The sequence below is a fragment of the Pan troglodytes genome, chromosome 7 (genome assembly GCF_028858775.2).
Source record: "Pan troglodytes isolate AG18354 chromosome 7, NHGRI_mPanTro3-v2.0_pri, whole genome shotgun sequence".
In the NCBI taxonomy this organism is placed as follows: domain Eukaryota; kingdom Metazoa; phylum Chordata; class Mammalia; order Primates; family Hominidae; genus Pan; species Pan troglodytes.
Genome location: NC_072405.2, coordinates 148,961,355 through 148,979,280, shown reverse-complemented (window position 1 = coordinate 148,979,280; position 17,926 = coordinate 148,961,355). Strand labels below are relative to the sequence as shown.

Here is a 17,926-nt window from a genome sequence, read left to right as displayed (position 1 = left end):
TCATCAGGACCCATCTGTAACCCACCAAATGCTCTTTCTCTACAGGGCCCTCCAGGACCCCCTGGTGTCCCAGGCCCCCCTGGACCGGGAGGTTCTCCGGTAAGACTGGCTTTGATTTTCTACAAGGGCTCTTAGATGGTGGTTTCCTGGCCTGTGGGACCTGGGGACATCTTTGTGAATGGCCTCTTGTCTTTTATGCACCCAAGTCCAGTGCAAAAACACACACAGGAGGACCCCAACACGTAGAACCGCCAGCCTCTGGACTCTCCGACCTTCGGAACCCTTGGGTTAGAGTATCACTGGAGCTAATGTGGCACTTTGGTGGCTGCCTCCAGAGTCCGGCATGTAGAAGGCATGTTAGCCTGGGGTTGCCCATTCGGATGTCTTTTTGTAGTTTGTGATTTGGCTTTGAGGCAAAACAGAGGACCCGGGCAAGCATTTGCTAACATTTCCCCTCCCATCTTTTGGGGCTGCTGAAAAAGTGTCCTGAAAGTGGGCATGGGGGAGTGGGGAGAATCCACACCCACCTACGGAGTGGGTCAGGCCCTGCCATCAGCACAGGGAGGCAGCTCCCTCTGTCCCGGCAGGTGGCATTGGATAGGAAGGCCGCCCCGACTGCAGGCCGCACAAGCCACGGACGTGTCAACTTCAGAGGTGCAACAACTCCGCGTTTCCCAGCGGATGACCAAGGACAGTAGAGGCCCCAGGGTGCCCTTCTCAGACCCAGAGGCCTGGGCCCATGCCAGGAAAGAGGTTGAGTCAATGATCTGATCTCTGAACAGGCCAGGCTAACAGTGTCCATGTGGTCCCCTTTCAGGGTTTGCCTGGAGAGATCGGCTTCCCGGGAAAGCCTGGACCTCCTGGGCCCACAGTGAGTGTTCGGAAACATCTTCCTGCTCCCCTCCTCCCTCTCCCCATTGCTCTGGGGGGAGCACTGAGCCCTTGCAGCTGGCCCAGGGCCACTTTGCTAGAGCTGAGGACTCCTTGGCCAGCAAGGCCTGCAGCCCCAGAGCTCAGCTGGGTCTTCCTTCTGTGGTGGCTCACTCGTGCTAGTGCCCTGTCTGTGGGAAGGCTCCCTGTGTGCCCTGGCCAGGGTGCGGATTAGGACCACAGTCCCTAGGCCACTGCCCTTTCTCTTTCAGCAAAAGACACATTCAAGAGTCCTTTGCTGCTGAAGGCATGACCGCTTGTCCTTGAGGAATACCCAGAGGGGACCAGAAGCAACAGGCGGGGAGCTGTGTGGCAGCCCTTCCCATTACGATCCTGATCATGTTTTCTCCCTTGCAAACTGAGAGACCTGGGGGCTCTTAGGGGGCAGGTGGAACTTAGAAAACATTAATGTCTCCCCAGATAGGAGGGGCACAGTTAAAGTTGGCTTGCAGCTCTTTAGGGCAGGATGATGGATGACGTGGGCTGAGACCTGGGTAGATCTCATGATCTGCCCTCAGGGAGGCCCCTGGGCCACCTTAAAGGGATTTCCTTACTGCTAATTCTCCCTCATTGAGCCCGGATGGGGAAGGCCCCAGCTGGGAGGCTCCTGATGCTGGAGGAGGGGTGAGGTGGAGGTGAAGCAGATTAGGTGGCACATGGGGCAGTTCTCCCCACTTCTCCATGGAGCACAGATCCATGGGAGAATGTGGATCAAGGCGCCCAGGGGGCCTGTGGTCGTGGTAACACCAGCGTCCTCCCCAGCTCTGTTGCTCCCCAGTGCAGCATGCCAAAGGGTACTGGACATGAATTCAGTGCCGCGCTGGGCACTCAGGTGATCTGATTGCGTGTGGGAGGAACACTGGCTGAATGGCACCATCACCGGCAAACGTTTCTAAACACACAGTCAACTGCAACGTCACCAATAAACATTTTCCATGAGTGACGGGATCATCTGAAAGCTCAAACACATGAGCAATCCCATCCGATCCAAAGGGCTCATCAGAAAGTATGCAGATCAGTGTGAACATTCAGAGGAGGGGAGCGTGTTAGAGGAAGAAAGACACTGTGAGCATTTCTCATCTGTCAAGATGCGGCTGTAGCCACAGAAGGTTTGAAGCACAGCTTCTGGCCTTGGCGTTTGCTCCTGGTCAAGATCCTGCTTTCATTGACTCAGGCAGCCTTAATCCCCTCAAAAGCCCTTCCTCCTGCCTTCCTAAAGCCTTGGCTTCCAGGACACCTGCTCTGTGCAGGGGGGGCTGTCTTTTCACTAGTCGCCAGTCCAAGCTGGAGGCACAGGGAGAGATGAGTCAAATTGGGTGGCAGCAGGTTCTGTGGGTGGAAGAATCACCAGGGTTATAAAAAACGTTCACTTTTGAATAGCGCTAATAGCTCTGAAAGCAATAGCACAGAAGATATTCCGCTGGAGGAAATGATTTCCCTAATGTCAGTCATGGGGAAGGGTGTGTGTGCCTGACACATTTTTTTTTTTCCTTCAACTTTTAAGTTCCAGGGTACGTGTGCAGGATGTGCAAGCTTGTTACATAGGTAAACATGTGCCACGGTGGTTTGCTGCATAGATCAACCCATCACCTGGGTATTAAGCCCAGCATACATTAGCTATTCTTCCTGATGCTCTCCCTCCCCCTGCACACCTCCCTCCACACCCCAACAGGCCCCAGGGTGTGTTTTCCACACACCCCCCCGCCCCCATGTGACCCGATATCATTTAAGGCACAGAGGAAAAGGAGAAGATGAAGTGTCTCTGGTGTAGTGGAAGGAGCCTGGAGGTGGAGTCCGTTAAACCTTGCAGGTCCCAATCACCAGCTCTGTGACCTTGAGTGAGTCACTCAGCCTGCAGAGCCTTCGTCTCCTCACCTGCAAGCAGCTGCAGTAACACCTGTCCTGCCATATCCTCATGGTAGAAGGAAACTCCTGGTGTTGGAAAGTATAACGTGGAGCTCCTCAGTGCTGGCATTCGAAATAACAGGCAGTAATGCCAAACCTTGCTGAGAGATTGAGGTTTTGCTTTTTTGAAGGACAAGAGAAAGGGAGGATAGCAGTGGGAAGGAAGATACAAGATGGCAAAGAGATTCTGGAGAGGAGAGAGGAGGAGCAGTGTGGACACTGTTGTCCCCAGGGCCTCCTGGAAGCTGAGGGTAGAAATGGAACCATCAGAGCAAGATTTGGCAGATGTCCTCCCACGCCCCCACCCTCCATGCATGGCCAGTGTACTGAAAATCAGACATTGCCCAGAGGGTGATATTTGCTTCAGTAGTAACAAAGGGAAATGTGGTCAGACAGAGACCACAGTCGCTCTGGAGACAGGGCCCTGCTGATCAAAGAGCAGAGGCCTGAGCCTCCTGCATTCTGGCTGCAAAAACAGCTCCTGGTTTGAAACAACTTAATGTAAGCCTTTCCTAAATATGCCTTTCCTTTTTATTTATGTTTTCCCCTCTTGGCCCAGGGACCCCCTGGAAAAGACGGGCCAAATGGACCACCAGGCCCGCCAGGAACCAAGGTTGGTCACTGATGCGGTTGGCACCAGTTCGGGAACCCAAAACACAGAAACTAAAGAGATGCTTGATTGTTGGTGAATTCTAAAACAAGTCGATTGCCTGGGTCTTCGATCAGGACTCAGTTGAAATGTTTGGATTTATGGGGTCAGATGGGGGAAGGCTCCTTATTTATTCTCAGATAACTGCAGAAGGATTTAGAAGCCCTAGGCTTTAAAATTTAGCCAGGCACAGTGGCTCACAGCTGTAATCCCAGCATTTTGGGAGGCCTAGGCAGGAATTAGCCTGGCATGGGGGTGGGCACCTGTATTCCCATTCACTTGGGAGGCCAAGGTGGGAGGATTGCTTGAGCCCAGGAATTTGAGGCTGCAGTGAGCTATGATTGTGCCATTGCACTATAGCCTGGGCAACAGAGAGAGACCTGTCTCAAAAAAATTTTTGATCTGTTAGAAATATGTTTATTTATGTATTTATTTTATTTTCAAGGAGGAAAACTTGTAAATACTCTTACTAACATAATAAGAGATTTCAATTTTAACAATGTTCTGGTGGGGCTTATGGTAGAATTATTAAGGTAAGAGTCAAAGGTTAAATAGCATAAAACTGGGGAGCAAATACAGGTTTCAATACTTTAAATGAATTATTATACAACCATACCAGTATTTTAGCAAATGAACAAGTGAACTTTATTCTTTCCTGTGAGCACACCCAGACTCAAATATGCACCTCAACAGTCCTTGAAAGGCAACTTGGAAAGGCAACTGTTGAATATTACGGGAAAATGTGTTGTCGTTTTTCAATAAGCAGACTTACAAGGTCAACTTCATGGCAAAATACAGAATAAGTGTGGATTTAATTTAGTTTTCTAGGCATTGAATGTAAATATTGTGCATTTTTTTCTTTCCCGTCTTTTGAGACAAAGGATCATGGCTGACCAAGTATTTTTTTATTCTTAGAAACACTTATGCAACATCTTCCTTTCTTCTAAATCTCTCAATAAGAGAGAATGCCAATTCTCCTCAATTATATTTTTCTAAATCAAAATTACAGCTATTGAATATGGAACCTAGGAGGCTGAATGAGCTACTGTGTTTGATGACTGTGGTTAGGTAATCGCAGAGTTGAAGCAGTTCAAAACCACCTGAGTGCAGGTAGTTCTCTTCCTTCCAACCTGTGCCTAGTACTTTGTGTGTTTAATCCAAGCATGGCCCGTCTCCTGTTAACTTTGCTCTGTATTCCTTCCAGGGAGAACCAGGAGAAAGAGGGGAAGATGGTCTGCCTGGAAAACCAGGCCTTCGGGTATGGACTTTGCCTCTTTTTCCCATTATGCTTGCTATTCTGAGTGGTCTATTTGAGGTGGTGTGTGAATCTCGACTTACCATAAGCATAGCGTCTATATCAGCTGGGACCTGGCAGGAGACACATCAGATACTTGAAAAGGGGCAGGGTTAAGGGCTCCAACCAGGATGACAACATGAGGCTGGCAACAACAGAACCAACACCACCTCTAGGACAGAAGGCACCAGAGGAGGGAGTGGTTCCTCGGAACCAAGATCTGCAGCTGGAGAAGAAGGCACTATCCCCCATGAGAGCCGGAAAGAGCCCCCACCCCCTTGAGAGCCGTGGCCTTGGGAAGAAGAATATCATCGGTGTCTGGCTTATCCTGGCAGGGAGGGAGTGAGAGGAACAGATACAAGTGCGCACTCGCTCTCTCTGAACTGTGTTCTACCTCCACTGCGATGCTTCCTAATCCCTTGACCCTACAGAAAGCCAGAAGGCAAGGAAAGCTGGCAGATGCAATCCGTAGAGTTCAGCCTTCTCGGGCCAGCTTCCAGTGGGTGGTGAGGTGTGAAAAATGGACCTGAGGGGGAAATGGAGGCTTCCCAGCATGTGACTTGGACAGGGCAGCCCCTGTGAGTGGAGAGCCCTCAAGTGCCCCGTGTTGATGGTCATGCTTTGCCCAGGCTCCCTCCAGGAGTGACTGCTGCCCTGTGAGGCTTTTCTGCTGGGCCATGTGTGTGTGGTGTGAGTGTGCACGTGTGCGTTTGTGTGTGTGCACGCATGGAAACCTGTGGTGCTGAGGAGACAGTGGCCAGACAGGAGATTGTGGGGAGTTCTGCTCCTCCTGCCCTCCACCCACAGGGCTCCCGCTCTACTGGGGTATGAACTACTGAAACCCAGTGACCGGGTCTTAGTCAACTCTGCACCTCCCACTGCCCGCCCACAGGCAAGCACTGCTTAGATACACAGTAGGGGCTTGCTAGGTGGAGAATGCATGATCAAATTCAGCCCAGCCAGAGCACAGGAGTGGCCTGGATCCCACACAGTGGGGGAAGCTGACCCCGTGGGAGGGCATACCTCAGGGCATCCGTTTGCTGGCCAGGGAAGGTGCTGGTGGGCACATCCCGGGCCCTTATGTTCCCTATTGTTTCACTCTTTCATAAAGTGGTCATTTTTAAAAGACCCAATTAAAACCAAGCAGAAAAACACACAGATTAAATTGCATCCAAGCTGTCTCAAGCACACCCAGGTTGACTCAAACTGTGGAAAGAGTATTGCCAAGAGCCACTATGAGCCTCCCACTTCCTGGATTCCATATCCGAGGAACTCAGCCCTCATGGCCCCCATGAATGTACCAGTGTGTACTAATAAGTCCCCCCATGGCCACCGACAGACACTATATCCTTCTTATTTTAAGATTCAATATTGACATTTAAATATATGTCTATACCGATCCCCATGACATTGAAATGTGATGACATGTAATTTGCTGTGTGTTTTTTTTTTCATGCCTGTCCTGAGGTGGTTGTGTGTGTAGGGGAGTGAATCACATGGTCTTAAAAGTACTCGGGCCACCTTTCAGTGTTTGATTGATTGGATTGAAATTCTATCATCTTCCAGAAAGGATTGAAAGCATTTATCTAGGTTTGCTGTTCTTGACTTCACGAATTTCATGGAGTCAACCATACCTTATGGTTGTGTTTTCTCAAATTTGTGAATTGGCAAATCCTTCTGGGTTTATACTGTATGAACCCCACCTTTCTATTCAGTAATGAAGCAATCCATTCCCATCGAGTTTCTCATGCAGGGTTCTTTAGATGAAGGGGATTGATTACGACAATTACTGGGCTAAAATTATAGGGACCCTCTGGGATTACTCCAGCTTTTCAATCTATGTGTTTTATATTTCTGATCATCACTCATGGTTGAAAGATTCAGAGAAGCCTACTGCTTTATCTCATGTGTCATTTTTATTCAATTTCTAAGGCTCTGTGTTCAAAACATTTCTCTGAAAAGTTTAAAACTGAATTTCTCCGGTCATGACGCTTTTCCAACATACTCATAGTCCTAGAGGAGCCCTGGCAGAGGGTCTTGTTACTTTATTTTGACAAAGCATCAACTGAAGATAAAAATTCTTTTCCAAGATGATGATGACTAAGTCACGGATGGCAGATTTGTGAAAGTCCACTTAGAGGGTAAAGCTGTCTGCGGGATGAGCAGAGGCATTGACATTTTGAGGCTCACTTCGAGAATTCAAGAAGATACCGTTTCACCTCCATTGTGCCTTTGGATTGGTGTTCATGACCCAAATTCAGGGAGGACTTCAGATGGTCTTCAATTTTTTTTTTTTAACCAAACTCAGCCCCTTATCCTTTCTCAGCATGTAAGAAGCAACTCCCACTGCAAATGTGCTAGTATTCTAGCAGATTGAAAGCAACAATTTGAGTGACGAGTATTTGCACAATTCTGGTTAGAGCAATTCTTACTAATTGTGCTTGTAAACATTGGGAATTGATGGGAGCATCGGAGTGTGTCTAGAATTTTAATAAGTGCTGACTCCAGATGTGTGACACCAGCACTGCAGGATAAAATGTGTGCTTACACTAAGCCACGCTTTTAATTACTTTTTTTTTTGTCTTTCTCTCCGATAAGTTGGTAGTTCTGGCCTTCAGTACCAACTGAGTCTGGCATAGCTGCACAAAAAATCTTTATAGCCTGCATGCCACCTATTCATTCATTCTTTCGTGCATCCATGCATTCATGAGAAAACCACATTTCCTTATTAAAATCTACACTAAAGATTTTAGTAAATAGCATATGAATATTAGAAATACATTGTCATTCAAGAAGCTAGTTATCTTGAAGACACATGGTTGGATAAAGATGATAGTCTGCGCTCACCGCCACCATCATCATCGCAAAGCTCTTTTCATCAATGATTTGTAAGAACCTGGGAAGTGCAGCAGCCTGATTGATGCTCTTGGATCAGAGATAAAGCCCCTCTGGCCCTGTGTTCCCCACTTCACCCTGACCACAAAGTGCTAATTAGGAACTGTTGTAGTCCCCCCATGGGACTAAACCTGGCCAACACAGTGAGACTCTTTCTCTACAGAATTTTTTTTTTAAATCATTTGTGCATGGTGGTATGTGCCTATAGTCCCATCTACTCAGGAGGTTGAGGTGGGATAATTTTTTGAGCCCAAGAGCTCAAGGCTGCAATGAGCTATGACTGCATCACTGTACTAGCCTGGGTGACAGAGTGAGACCCTGTCTCTAAAAAACTAAAACTAAAAATAAAAAAATAAATTCTGGCCGGGCGCAGTGGCTCACTCCTGTAATCCCAGCACTTTGGGAGGCCGAGGCGGGCGGATCACGAGGTCAGGAGATCGAGACCATCCTGGCTAACACGGTGAAACCCCGTCTCTACTAAAAATACAAAAAATTAGCCGGGCGTGGTAGCGGGCGCCTGTAGTCCCAGCTACTCGGGAGGCTGGGGCAGGAGAATGGCGTGAACCCGGGAGGCGGAGCTTGCAGTGAGCTGAGATCGCGCCACTGCACTCCAGCCTGGGCGACAGAGCGAGACTCCGTCTCAAAAAAAAAAAAAAAAAAAATTAGCCAGGCGTGGTGGCAGATGCCTGTAGTTCCAGCTACTCGGGAGGCTGAGGTGGGAGAATGGCGTGAACCCGGGAGGCAGAGCTTGCAGTGAGCCGAGATGGTGCCACTGCACTCCAGCCTGAGTGACTGAGTGAGACTCCGTCTCAAAAAAAATAAAAAATAAAAAAAATTTAAAAATAAATTCTAATGGGACAGTTCTAAGAGTTGTTTCTTTTGGGGAAAGCAAAAGGCTATATGAGAAAGTGGATTCTGCTCTGCAAAAATGCTAAACACTTTGGTCTTCAGAGCCCATGACTCTTGGGCCTCTAACCATGCCGTATATTTGAAAATTAAGGGTTGTGGCTGGCAGGTGCTGTGAATGTGTGAGGACAACTGGGAAATGGCAGTCATCTCTTTAAAGTGAATGGAGAATAATGGGGTATGTATTATTGCATTTTCAGGGAGAAATTGGGGAGCAGGGCCTGGCAGGCCGACCTGGAGAGAAGGTCTGTTTGTTTGTGCTTTTATTCATTCATTTTATTCATTCATTCATTGTTATACGCTACATCTTGTATAAATAATTTAGATGCCAAGAGGAATTAACCCTGGTTTTTGGGAGCTCACTATATGTCCAGGATAAACTGGACATTGAAGAACAATTGAACAGATGTCACGAGTGGTGGCCTGCAGGTGTTGGGGGCATAGGAGAGGGCTTCCCAGACTTGGGGACTGTCAGAAAGGATGCTGAGAAGGTGACATTGTTGCTGAGTCCTAAAGAAACAGGAAGGGTTAGACACCAGGAGAGGCAAAATAAGGGTTCCTGGGAAAGGAAACAGCTGAAGTAGACAAGAGCTTGGGGATGCCCTAGTGAAGGAAAGTCTCTAGAATTCCCCTTTCTCCACTGCATTGCTTTCCATGTGATGCCCACTAATCCAGAACATCTCCAGTTCCTGGAGAGCAGGAACTGAGAGCACATGGCCTGCAGCTTGGCCCCTGGGAGAGCCTTCCTGTTGACGCCTTGTGAATATTTTGTTCTCACAGGGAGAAGCAGGCCTCCCAGGGGCTCCAGGCTTCCCAGGTGTGAGAGGAGAGAAAGGAGACCAGGTAAGTGTGGCAGCTTCCTTCCTCCGACACAGGAACCTCGCCCATCTCCACAGACAGCAGCCCCCTGTGGAGTCTCAGTCCCTCGGGACAGTCATAATTTTGACTGGGTGAAGAGTGTATTTCTCACTGTTGATGGAAGGGACGGGAAAGGGGAGAAGACTACTTGGGTCCTTGAGCTGGGACAAAGGACCATTGCTGGGAGATGTCTCTGGAAAGGGCAGAGCATTTTCAGAGGAGGCAGATGGGGCTGAGGGGTGGAAGGCACCCTCTGTCAGGGGACAAATGGAGAATGAGGTGCTTCACGTCTAACTGACTAGTTCCCCTCTGAGTTACACTTCACTGTGGCCACTTTGCTGATAAGGCAAGGACAAGTGAGAGAGAGAAATATACACATGTATACTTTTCCAAAGTCATGTTGCTCTTACCTGGAAGAGGCAGGAATTCAGCTCGGTTTGGGTTCTAATGTTTTCTAATTTTATCTTTTATTACAGGGAGAAAAAGGCGAACTGGGGCTTCCAGGACTGAAAGGTGACCGAGGTGAAAAGGTAGGAGAAACTCGCTCTCATTCTGATCATCAATTATTATTAGTTGGGTTTTTCTAAAGGAAGAGATTTTCTGCAGAACATACTGTATCTTTTTTTTTTTCTTTTAAATCAGAGTCTCTTTCTGTCATCCAAGCGGGAGTGCAGTGGCATGATCTCGTCTCACTGCAACCTCTGCCTCCTGGGTGCAAGCCATTCTCGTGCCTCAGCTTCTCAAGTAGCTGGGATTACAGGCATGCCCCACCACACCTGGCTAATTTTTGTGTTTTTAGTAGAGACGAGATTTCTCCATGTTAGCCAGGCTGGTCTTGAACTCCTGTGCAACTCCTGACCTCAGGTGATCTGTCTGCCTTGGGTTTCCAAAGTGCTGGGATTACAGGCATGAGCCACCATGCCCGGCCTGTACTGAATCTTTACATTTCCGCAGAATTTAGTTGCATTCATGACTCCAAAGCTGCTTTTTGAGAAAATAATATGTTAGACATAAACCTCAAACTTTATTGTTTGCAATTATAAACTTACAAAGAAGATAATAGTATTGGAGTTGACACCTTCATCTCACTATCTATCCGTCCATCCACCCTTTTATGCCTGTGACATGCAAGCACTGCCTGAGCTCCTGTCCTGTGCTGAGTGCTCTGTGTCGCCTGTTTATGTTCAATCTCTCTCTGAACACCACTGCCCCTTTCACAGGTATAATAGACATGATTAGCCCAGGTGTGAGGGCAATGGAGGCACCAGCGGGGTGTGAAGAACGAGCTGAGCAAAAACCCCATGTGCCCTGACTCCTATATCCTTTCCCCTGCATCGTTCATGAGCCCAGCGTGCCATTGCTTGTGTGGTTGACCCTGGAGCCAGCCTGAGTCCAAGCAGACTGTATCTAAATCAAGGGGGCATCATTGCATTTGTGGAGCCCTACTGTGTGCCCTGAAATGCACAGAGAGGCTTCGTTGGCATTGTCTTCCAGGCAGATACCATGTCCATCAGGAGCAGCACAATCAAAATGGACAGTGGAAGAGAATTCAATGACAGAGTAATTGCAGGTTGTGGACAGTGCTTAGGGAAGCCGATGGGATGTGGCCATACCCTCCAGGACTAGGAAGAGCAAGAGTGGGAAAGGACAAGGGGAGGGAGCTGTCCCAGAGTCCAGAGAGGCTGGCAGCCATAGAAGGAGGCTGGCAGTCATTCTGGGCAGAAAAACAGACAAAACCAGCTCTCCTTGTCCTGACATCCTCAGCATCTCATCCCGTCTTTCTCTGTCCTCTCCATCTCCCACCAGACCACTGGGATCCAGGGGATGAGGTCATGAGACCACTGAGGTTGCCTCCTGGGATAGAGAAAGGAACAGGAGTGGATATAAAGGGACAAACAGAAAACAGCCACCGGTATCCATAAGCATGTTTTGCACGTGAAAAGAGCTGAGACTCAGAGAGATTTTGACGCGCGCCTAACCTACAGAACCACGGGTGGGACTGCATGGCCAGCCCAGCCCACAGGGTCTGACTCTGATTGCTTTGGAGGGAGGCTCCAGACTGCCACTTGCCTTTGGCAACATGCGGTTAGGTTCAAGGAGGAAGAATGCACTTTTTAAATCACAGTGTAACAGAGGATGTATGTCTATACTCTCTCCAACCTTCTTTTACAAAAACAGGATGGAGAGTATGATGAACCCTAACTTGGCACACATGGTCTGGGAAGGAAAGTCCCTTACTATTTTCACCTCCTAAGGACTCGGATCCCTGGTCCCAGCCCCTTCTTAGAAGAGCAGCCCCCACTCAGGAGCCAAGCCAGCACCCAGGATAGTGTCTGGTCTAGAGGTGCAAGTAGGTGCTTCATCTATAATATTTCAACTCATGTCAAAGCCCCAGAGAAACCTGTGCTGATCAGAAAACATAATGGCATTTTTAGAGACCTGCTTGGTGAGACAACTGCAGTTGCGTGAACCCCCTACGGGGGGTGGACTCATAGGGTGTGATGAGGTTTTGTTGTGGATGGAGTCAGGGGTGAGGCTTTAGACTGGAGTCAGCATGATTTGGTCAGAATTTGTCCACTGGAAAATCGCTGATTAGTTTGACACACGCGTGAGCTGTTGCCAAAACCGCACATGCACGAGATGTTTGTCCATGGTCTTATTTGTCTGAAACACAAGATCCTTTGCTAAAGCAGTGTGAGCTTGAACAGCGTGCGGGGAAGTCATGGGTTCCGTATACTCGGTATGTTTTGCAAGTTGCAGTTTCTTGAGTTTTCCGTTGCTCACCCTGGTGATCTTCATAACAATGAACTGTGAAGTCATTTTCGTCTTAATCCCCAGTTTATAGGTGAAAGAACTAAGGCATAGAGAGACGTACTGTCTTAACCACACTCACAGAACCAAATCTTGGCTGGGACCACATGCTGACTCCAGGCTAAAGCACCGCCCCCCCACCCCATCCACGACAAAACCTCATCACACCCCAGGAGTCCACCAGACATAGGGGGTTCACACAACTGTAGTTCGTCAGTCGAAGGGCTCTTTTGCCAAGCAGGTCTCTAAAAATTCCACTATGTTTTCTGCCCAGGCTTACAGAGTGAGGGTGGGTGTGAGTCCAAACAGTTGGGCTCTAAAATACGTGCTTTCAACCACAATGACTGACATCCTTTCTACTAGATTCTAACTTGTGCTTCTAGTTCTTACCCTTTCACCAAAGATACGTCCATTTGCTCTGACAGTCATTGTCTAAGAAGACTGATAGAACACATACCCTCTGCTGATAGAACATGTACCCTCTGCTGGTAGAACACTTACCCTGTGCTGGTAGAACCCTCACCCTCTGTTTGTAGAATACTTACCCTCTGCTGGCAGAACCCTTACCCTATGCTGATAGAACACATACCCTCTGCTGATAGAACATGTACCCTCTGCTGAGGAGAACATATGCTCTCTGCTGGTAGAACCCTTACCCTCTGCTGATAGAACACGTACTCTTTGCTGATAGAACATGTACTCTCTGCTGGTAGAACACATACACCTTACTGATAGAACATGTACTCTCTGCTGGTAGAACACATACACCTTACTGATAGATGCTGATAGAACCATTACCCTCTACTGGCTCTAAAGAGGGTACAGGTATGGACAGGGTTGGGAGTCCCACCCTGAGTAAGGCGCTGTACCAGGCACTTGCTTTTCTTGCTGTTTCATGCTCAGTTCTGACCAAATGCACCTCTAGTTCCACAGCAACTTTATAAACACCTGCCCCAAACCCCTCATAGGAGTTTATTTGTGCCTGCCTGCAGCTTAGTAGAAAGAGCACCATTCTTGGAGCCATAATGCTGGCCTGGAGTATGGTCCTGGTTCTATCTGCTGTGTGGCATCTTCCCTGACCTTCCTGTGCCTTGGTTTGCCAGCCCAACAAGGACCCTCAGGGTTGTTAAAGAGCATAAGGATTTCCTGTTGGTGGATGACTTGTGGCAGGCTCACCGAGTGCAGGACTGTCCTGAGCACCATCTGTGTAGGGACTTAGGTAATCTCAGGCCAACCCCATGAGGGGTCGCTGCTGTCAACAACATCCCCACTTGATAGATGAGGAAACAGAGGCACAGAAGAGCTAAGTTGCTTGCGCAGAGCTGCATGAATAGAGGTTTAGAGTCAAGATCTAAACCCTGCCAGCACACATAGAAAGTCCTGGCTCTTAGCACAGAATGCCACACGCTAGGCCTGCCCTGGGGCTGCCTCAGGAGGAATGGCGCCCACACACCCAGAGGGGTCTTGCATCCTTCCTCCTCCTGCATGATGCTTTTCAGGGTGCCCCATTCTCCCAAGTTTACTTTCTCCCCTCCAATTTCCAGATCTTTTTCTGCGCTGGTGCTTTCTGGGCTCCAGGCAGTGCCTCCCATCCTCTTTCTCTGGGGCTGGAGGCTGAGGACTTTGCTCCAGGCAGACTTGCGGTCTATAAATAGAGAGCCCAGAGTGGAAAAGGCTCTGCCTCAGTAAGCCATTCAGGCCTGCTGCTGCCGTGGACTTTTCAGAAATGCAGTTTCTATTTGAGAAACTCATTTCCAGAATGCAAAGGCTTAGTGAGACCATAAAGCCCCTTTGATTACTTGGACGGAATTGCCAGGGCCATGGCAGTCACATTCAAGCTTCCAAAGAATCTGGTTTGCCTTTCTTTTCCTCCAGAAAAATATGTGATAATTGACAATTTTGGTCAGAAAATCCAAAAGAAGACATTAAGGCAACATTGCCCTCTTCTGACTGTGCTTTGCCTGTCTCTGCCTCTGCTTCTCCCTTCACGTCCCCTGTTCTTCCCCATTACTGGCACTTAGGCCCACAGCATCAGGGAAGGGTGTGTGTGATGCTCCTGTTCCAGCAAGGGGCGCTGACAGTCAAACACCTCATGGAGGAGCTGGGATTAGAACCCAGGCCTGTTGCATCAACCCTAACACCCATTGATCCTTCTTAGTTAAGCCTCTTTTCCAAAGGCAGAGAGCCCCCATGGGTCTACCTGCTCCAGCTCGCTGTTCTTCCCTTGTCCACAGCCCTCAGGATGAGGAGGCTATTTCCAAAAGGCAGTCTTCATGCCCTCAGGGTGAGAGACACATCTCTCCTCCAGCCCTCTTCTCATTGATACCCATTCATATATTCAACTGGGAAAACACTTAACTTTGATCATTGGGACATTTTAATGGAGAGTAAATTGGTTTAGATGAGATTGGTTCTGGAGCTTGAGTTCAACAATGTCAGGAAGAGAATTGGGTAAAATCAAATAATACACAGTAACACCAAGAAAGTGCTTTTGTTTCTGAAGCTACTGGAACTTTAGTCAGAGCAATGCCACACAACTGTAAAGGGCATGCATTCTGAGCTTAAAACCAGGTTCGGCCATTTGCAGAATGTGTGACTTAGGGCAGGTTCATTGACATTTTTTATGCCTCAGTTTCTTCATCTGTGAAATGGAGATATATATATATATATACATACATATACATACATTATGGGCATTGCTACAAAGATGAAATGGATTCACACATGGAAACTACTTAAACCAGGAGCTGGAATCAAATGCTAAATAACAATAGAAATAATGGTAGAAAAGGATACAACATTTTATAATCATATTATTGTTGTTGACTAAGGGCGAACTTGTCTCTCTCTAAGCCAACTATATTCAAACATTTTTCTATTTCATAACCATATTTGGAAGGCTTGCAAGAGAGCCAGTCCTGGGCTGGTTCAAGAAGCAGATCTAGACATAGACACCTGTCCCCTGGGACCATGTGGCACACATGAAATGACAGGCTTTGGAAACTGTATCCACTCACCATGGACTGTCTTGCGTGGAGCAGCTCAGTGACGTCCTTTCCTCAGGCCAAATGTAATAACACCGTACTCCTTACGGTCTTGCTCAATCTCTGTGCCATGCTGTGAGCTGTATGTATTATCAGCATCATTGTTCTGCAAAGAGAAAACATGCCAAAGTAGGTAAAATAATTTATAAAATGGTATAGTTAGGTTTCAAGCTCAGGTGATTCAACTCCCAAGCCTGTGTTGCTTATAGGAATGTAACACTGTTCCCCCCAGGTTCCTGAGAAGAGCCCACTCCTTCACGGGGGTGGGGCAGGGCCTGCTGGCATCCCTAGGACAGCTGGACTTCAAATGTGTAATTGTGCTCAGGGCATGTGTGTGAGGATGTTTGCTGTAACAAATCAACATTAGTTATGATTGCAATCAGAGGAAAACCACATAAATGTCATCAACAGGAAGATGGATAAGAAATAACTTTATTACCTTTTTTATTATACTTTAAGTTCTAGGGTACATGTGCACAAGATGCAGGTTTGTTAGATATGTGTACATGTGCCATGTTGGTGTGCTGCCACCATTAACTTGTCATTTACATTAGGTATATCTCCTAATGCTATCGCTTCCCCCTCCCCCCACCCTACTACAGGCCCCAGTGTGTGATGTTCCCCACTCTGTGTCCAAGTGTTCTCATTGTTCAATTCCCACCTATGAGTGAGAACATGGGGTGTTTGGTTTTCTGTCCTTGCGATAGTTTGCTAAGAATGATGATTTCCAGCTTCATCCATGTCCCTACAAAGGACATGAACTCATCCTTTTTATGGCTGCGTAGTATTCCATGGTGTATATGTGCCACATTTTCTTAATCCAGTCTATCATTGATGGACATTTGGGTTGGTTCCAAGTCTTTGCTATTGTGAATAGTGCCGCAATAAACATACGTGTGCATGTGTCTTTATAGCAGCATGATTTATAATCCTTTGGGTATATACCTAGAAATGGGATGGCTGGGTCAAACGGTATTTCTAGTTCTAGATCCTTGAGGAATCGCCACACTGTCTTCCACAATGGTTGAACTAGTTTACAGTCCCACCAACAGTGTAAAACTGTTCCTATTTCTCCACATCCTCTCCAGCACCTGTTGTTTCCTGACTTTTTAATGTTCCCCATTCTAACTGGTGTGAGATGGTATCTCATTGTGGTTTTGATTAGCATTTCTCTGATGACCAGCAATGATGAGCATTTTTTCATGTGTCTGTTGGCTGCATAAATGTCTTCTTTTGAGAAGTGTCTGTTCATATCCTTTGCCCATTTTTGATGGGGTTTTTTGATTTTTTCTTGTAAATTTGTTTAAGTTCTTTGTAGATTCTGGTTATTAGCCCTTTGTCAGATGGGTAGATTGTGAAAATTTTCTCCCATTCTGTAGGTTGCCTGTTCACTCTAATGGTAGTTTCTTTTGCTGTGCAGAAGCTCTTTAGTTTAATTAGATCCCATTTGTCAATTTTGGCTTTTGTTGCCATTACTTTTGGTGTTTTACTCATGAAGTCCTTGCCCATGCCTGTGTCCTGAATGGTATTGCCTAGGTTTTCTTCTAGGGTTTTTATGGTTTTAGGTCTAATGTTTAAGTCTTTAACCCATCTTGAATTAATTTTTGTATAAGGTGTAAGGAAGGGATCCAGTTTCAGCTTTCTACATATGGCTAGCCAGTTTTCCCAGCACCATTTGTTAAATAGGGAATCCTTTCCCCATTTCTTGTTTTTGTCATGTTTGTCAAAGATCAGATGGTTGTAGATGTGTGGTATTATTTCTGAGGGCTCTGTTCTGTTCCATTGGTCTATATCTCTGTTTTGGTACCAGTACCATGCTGTTTTGGTTACTGTAGCCTTTTAGTATAGTTTGAAGTCAGGTAGCCTGATGCCTCCAGCTTTGATCTTTTGGCTTAGGATTGTCTTGGCATTGCAGGCTCTTTTTTGGTTCCGTATGAACTTTAGAGTAGTTTTTTCCAATTCTGTGAAGAAAGTCATTGGTAGCTTGATGGGGATGGCATTGAATCTATAAATTACCTTAGGCAGTATGGCCATTTTCACAATATTGTTTCTTCCTATCATGAGCATGGAATGTTCTTCCATTTGTTTGTGTCCTCTTTTATTTCATTGAGCAGTGGTTTGTAGTTCTCCTTGAAGAGGTCCTTCACGTTCCTTGTAAGTTGGATTCCTAGGTATTTTATTCTCTTTGAAGCAATTGTGAATGGGAGTTCACTCGTGATTTGGCTCTCTGTTTTTCTGTTATTGGTGTATAGGAATGCTTGTGATTTTTGCACGTTGATTTTGTATCCTGAGACTTTGCTGAAGTTGCTTATCAGCTTAAGGAGATTTTGGGCTGAGATGATGGGGTTTTCTAAATATACAATCATGTCCTCTGCAAACAGGGACAATTTGACTTCCTCTTTTCCTAATTGAATACCCTTTATTTCTTTTTCCTGCCTGATTGCACTGGCCAGAACTTCCAACACTATGTTGAATAGGAGTGGTGAGAGAGGGCATCCCTATCTTGTGCCAGTTTTCAAAGGGAGTGCTTCCAGTTTTTGCCCATTCAGTATGATATTGGTTGTGGGTTTGTCATAAATAGCTCTTATTATTTTGAGATACGTCCCATCAATACCTAATTTATTGAGAGTTTTA

General features: G+C 46.9%; 1 protein-coding gene across 2 annotated transcripts in view; it reads left to right on the top strand.

Moving 5' to 3' along the window:
• Nucleotides 1–17,926, top strand: part of COL22A1 (collagen type XXII alpha 1 chain) — a 326,455-nt gene that overhangs the window by 189,792 nt on the left and 118,737 nt on the right. For both annotated transcript variants that reach the window (XM_003311931.6, XM_063817403.1), the window contains 7 exons: nt 46–99; nt 818–871; nt 3,395–3,448; nt 4,689–4,742; nt 8,780–8,824; nt 9,360–9,422; nt 9,914–9,967. In XM_003311931.6, the coding sequence (XP_003311979.3) occupies nt 46–99; nt 818–871; nt 3,395–3,448; nt 4,689–4,742; nt 8,780–8,824; nt 9,360–9,422; nt 9,914–9,967 (378 nt within the window). The remainder of the gene's footprint in view (nt 1–45; nt 100–817; nt 872–3,394; nt 3,449–4,688; nt 4,743–8,779; nt 8,825–9,359; nt 9,423–9,913; nt 9,968–17,926) is intronic.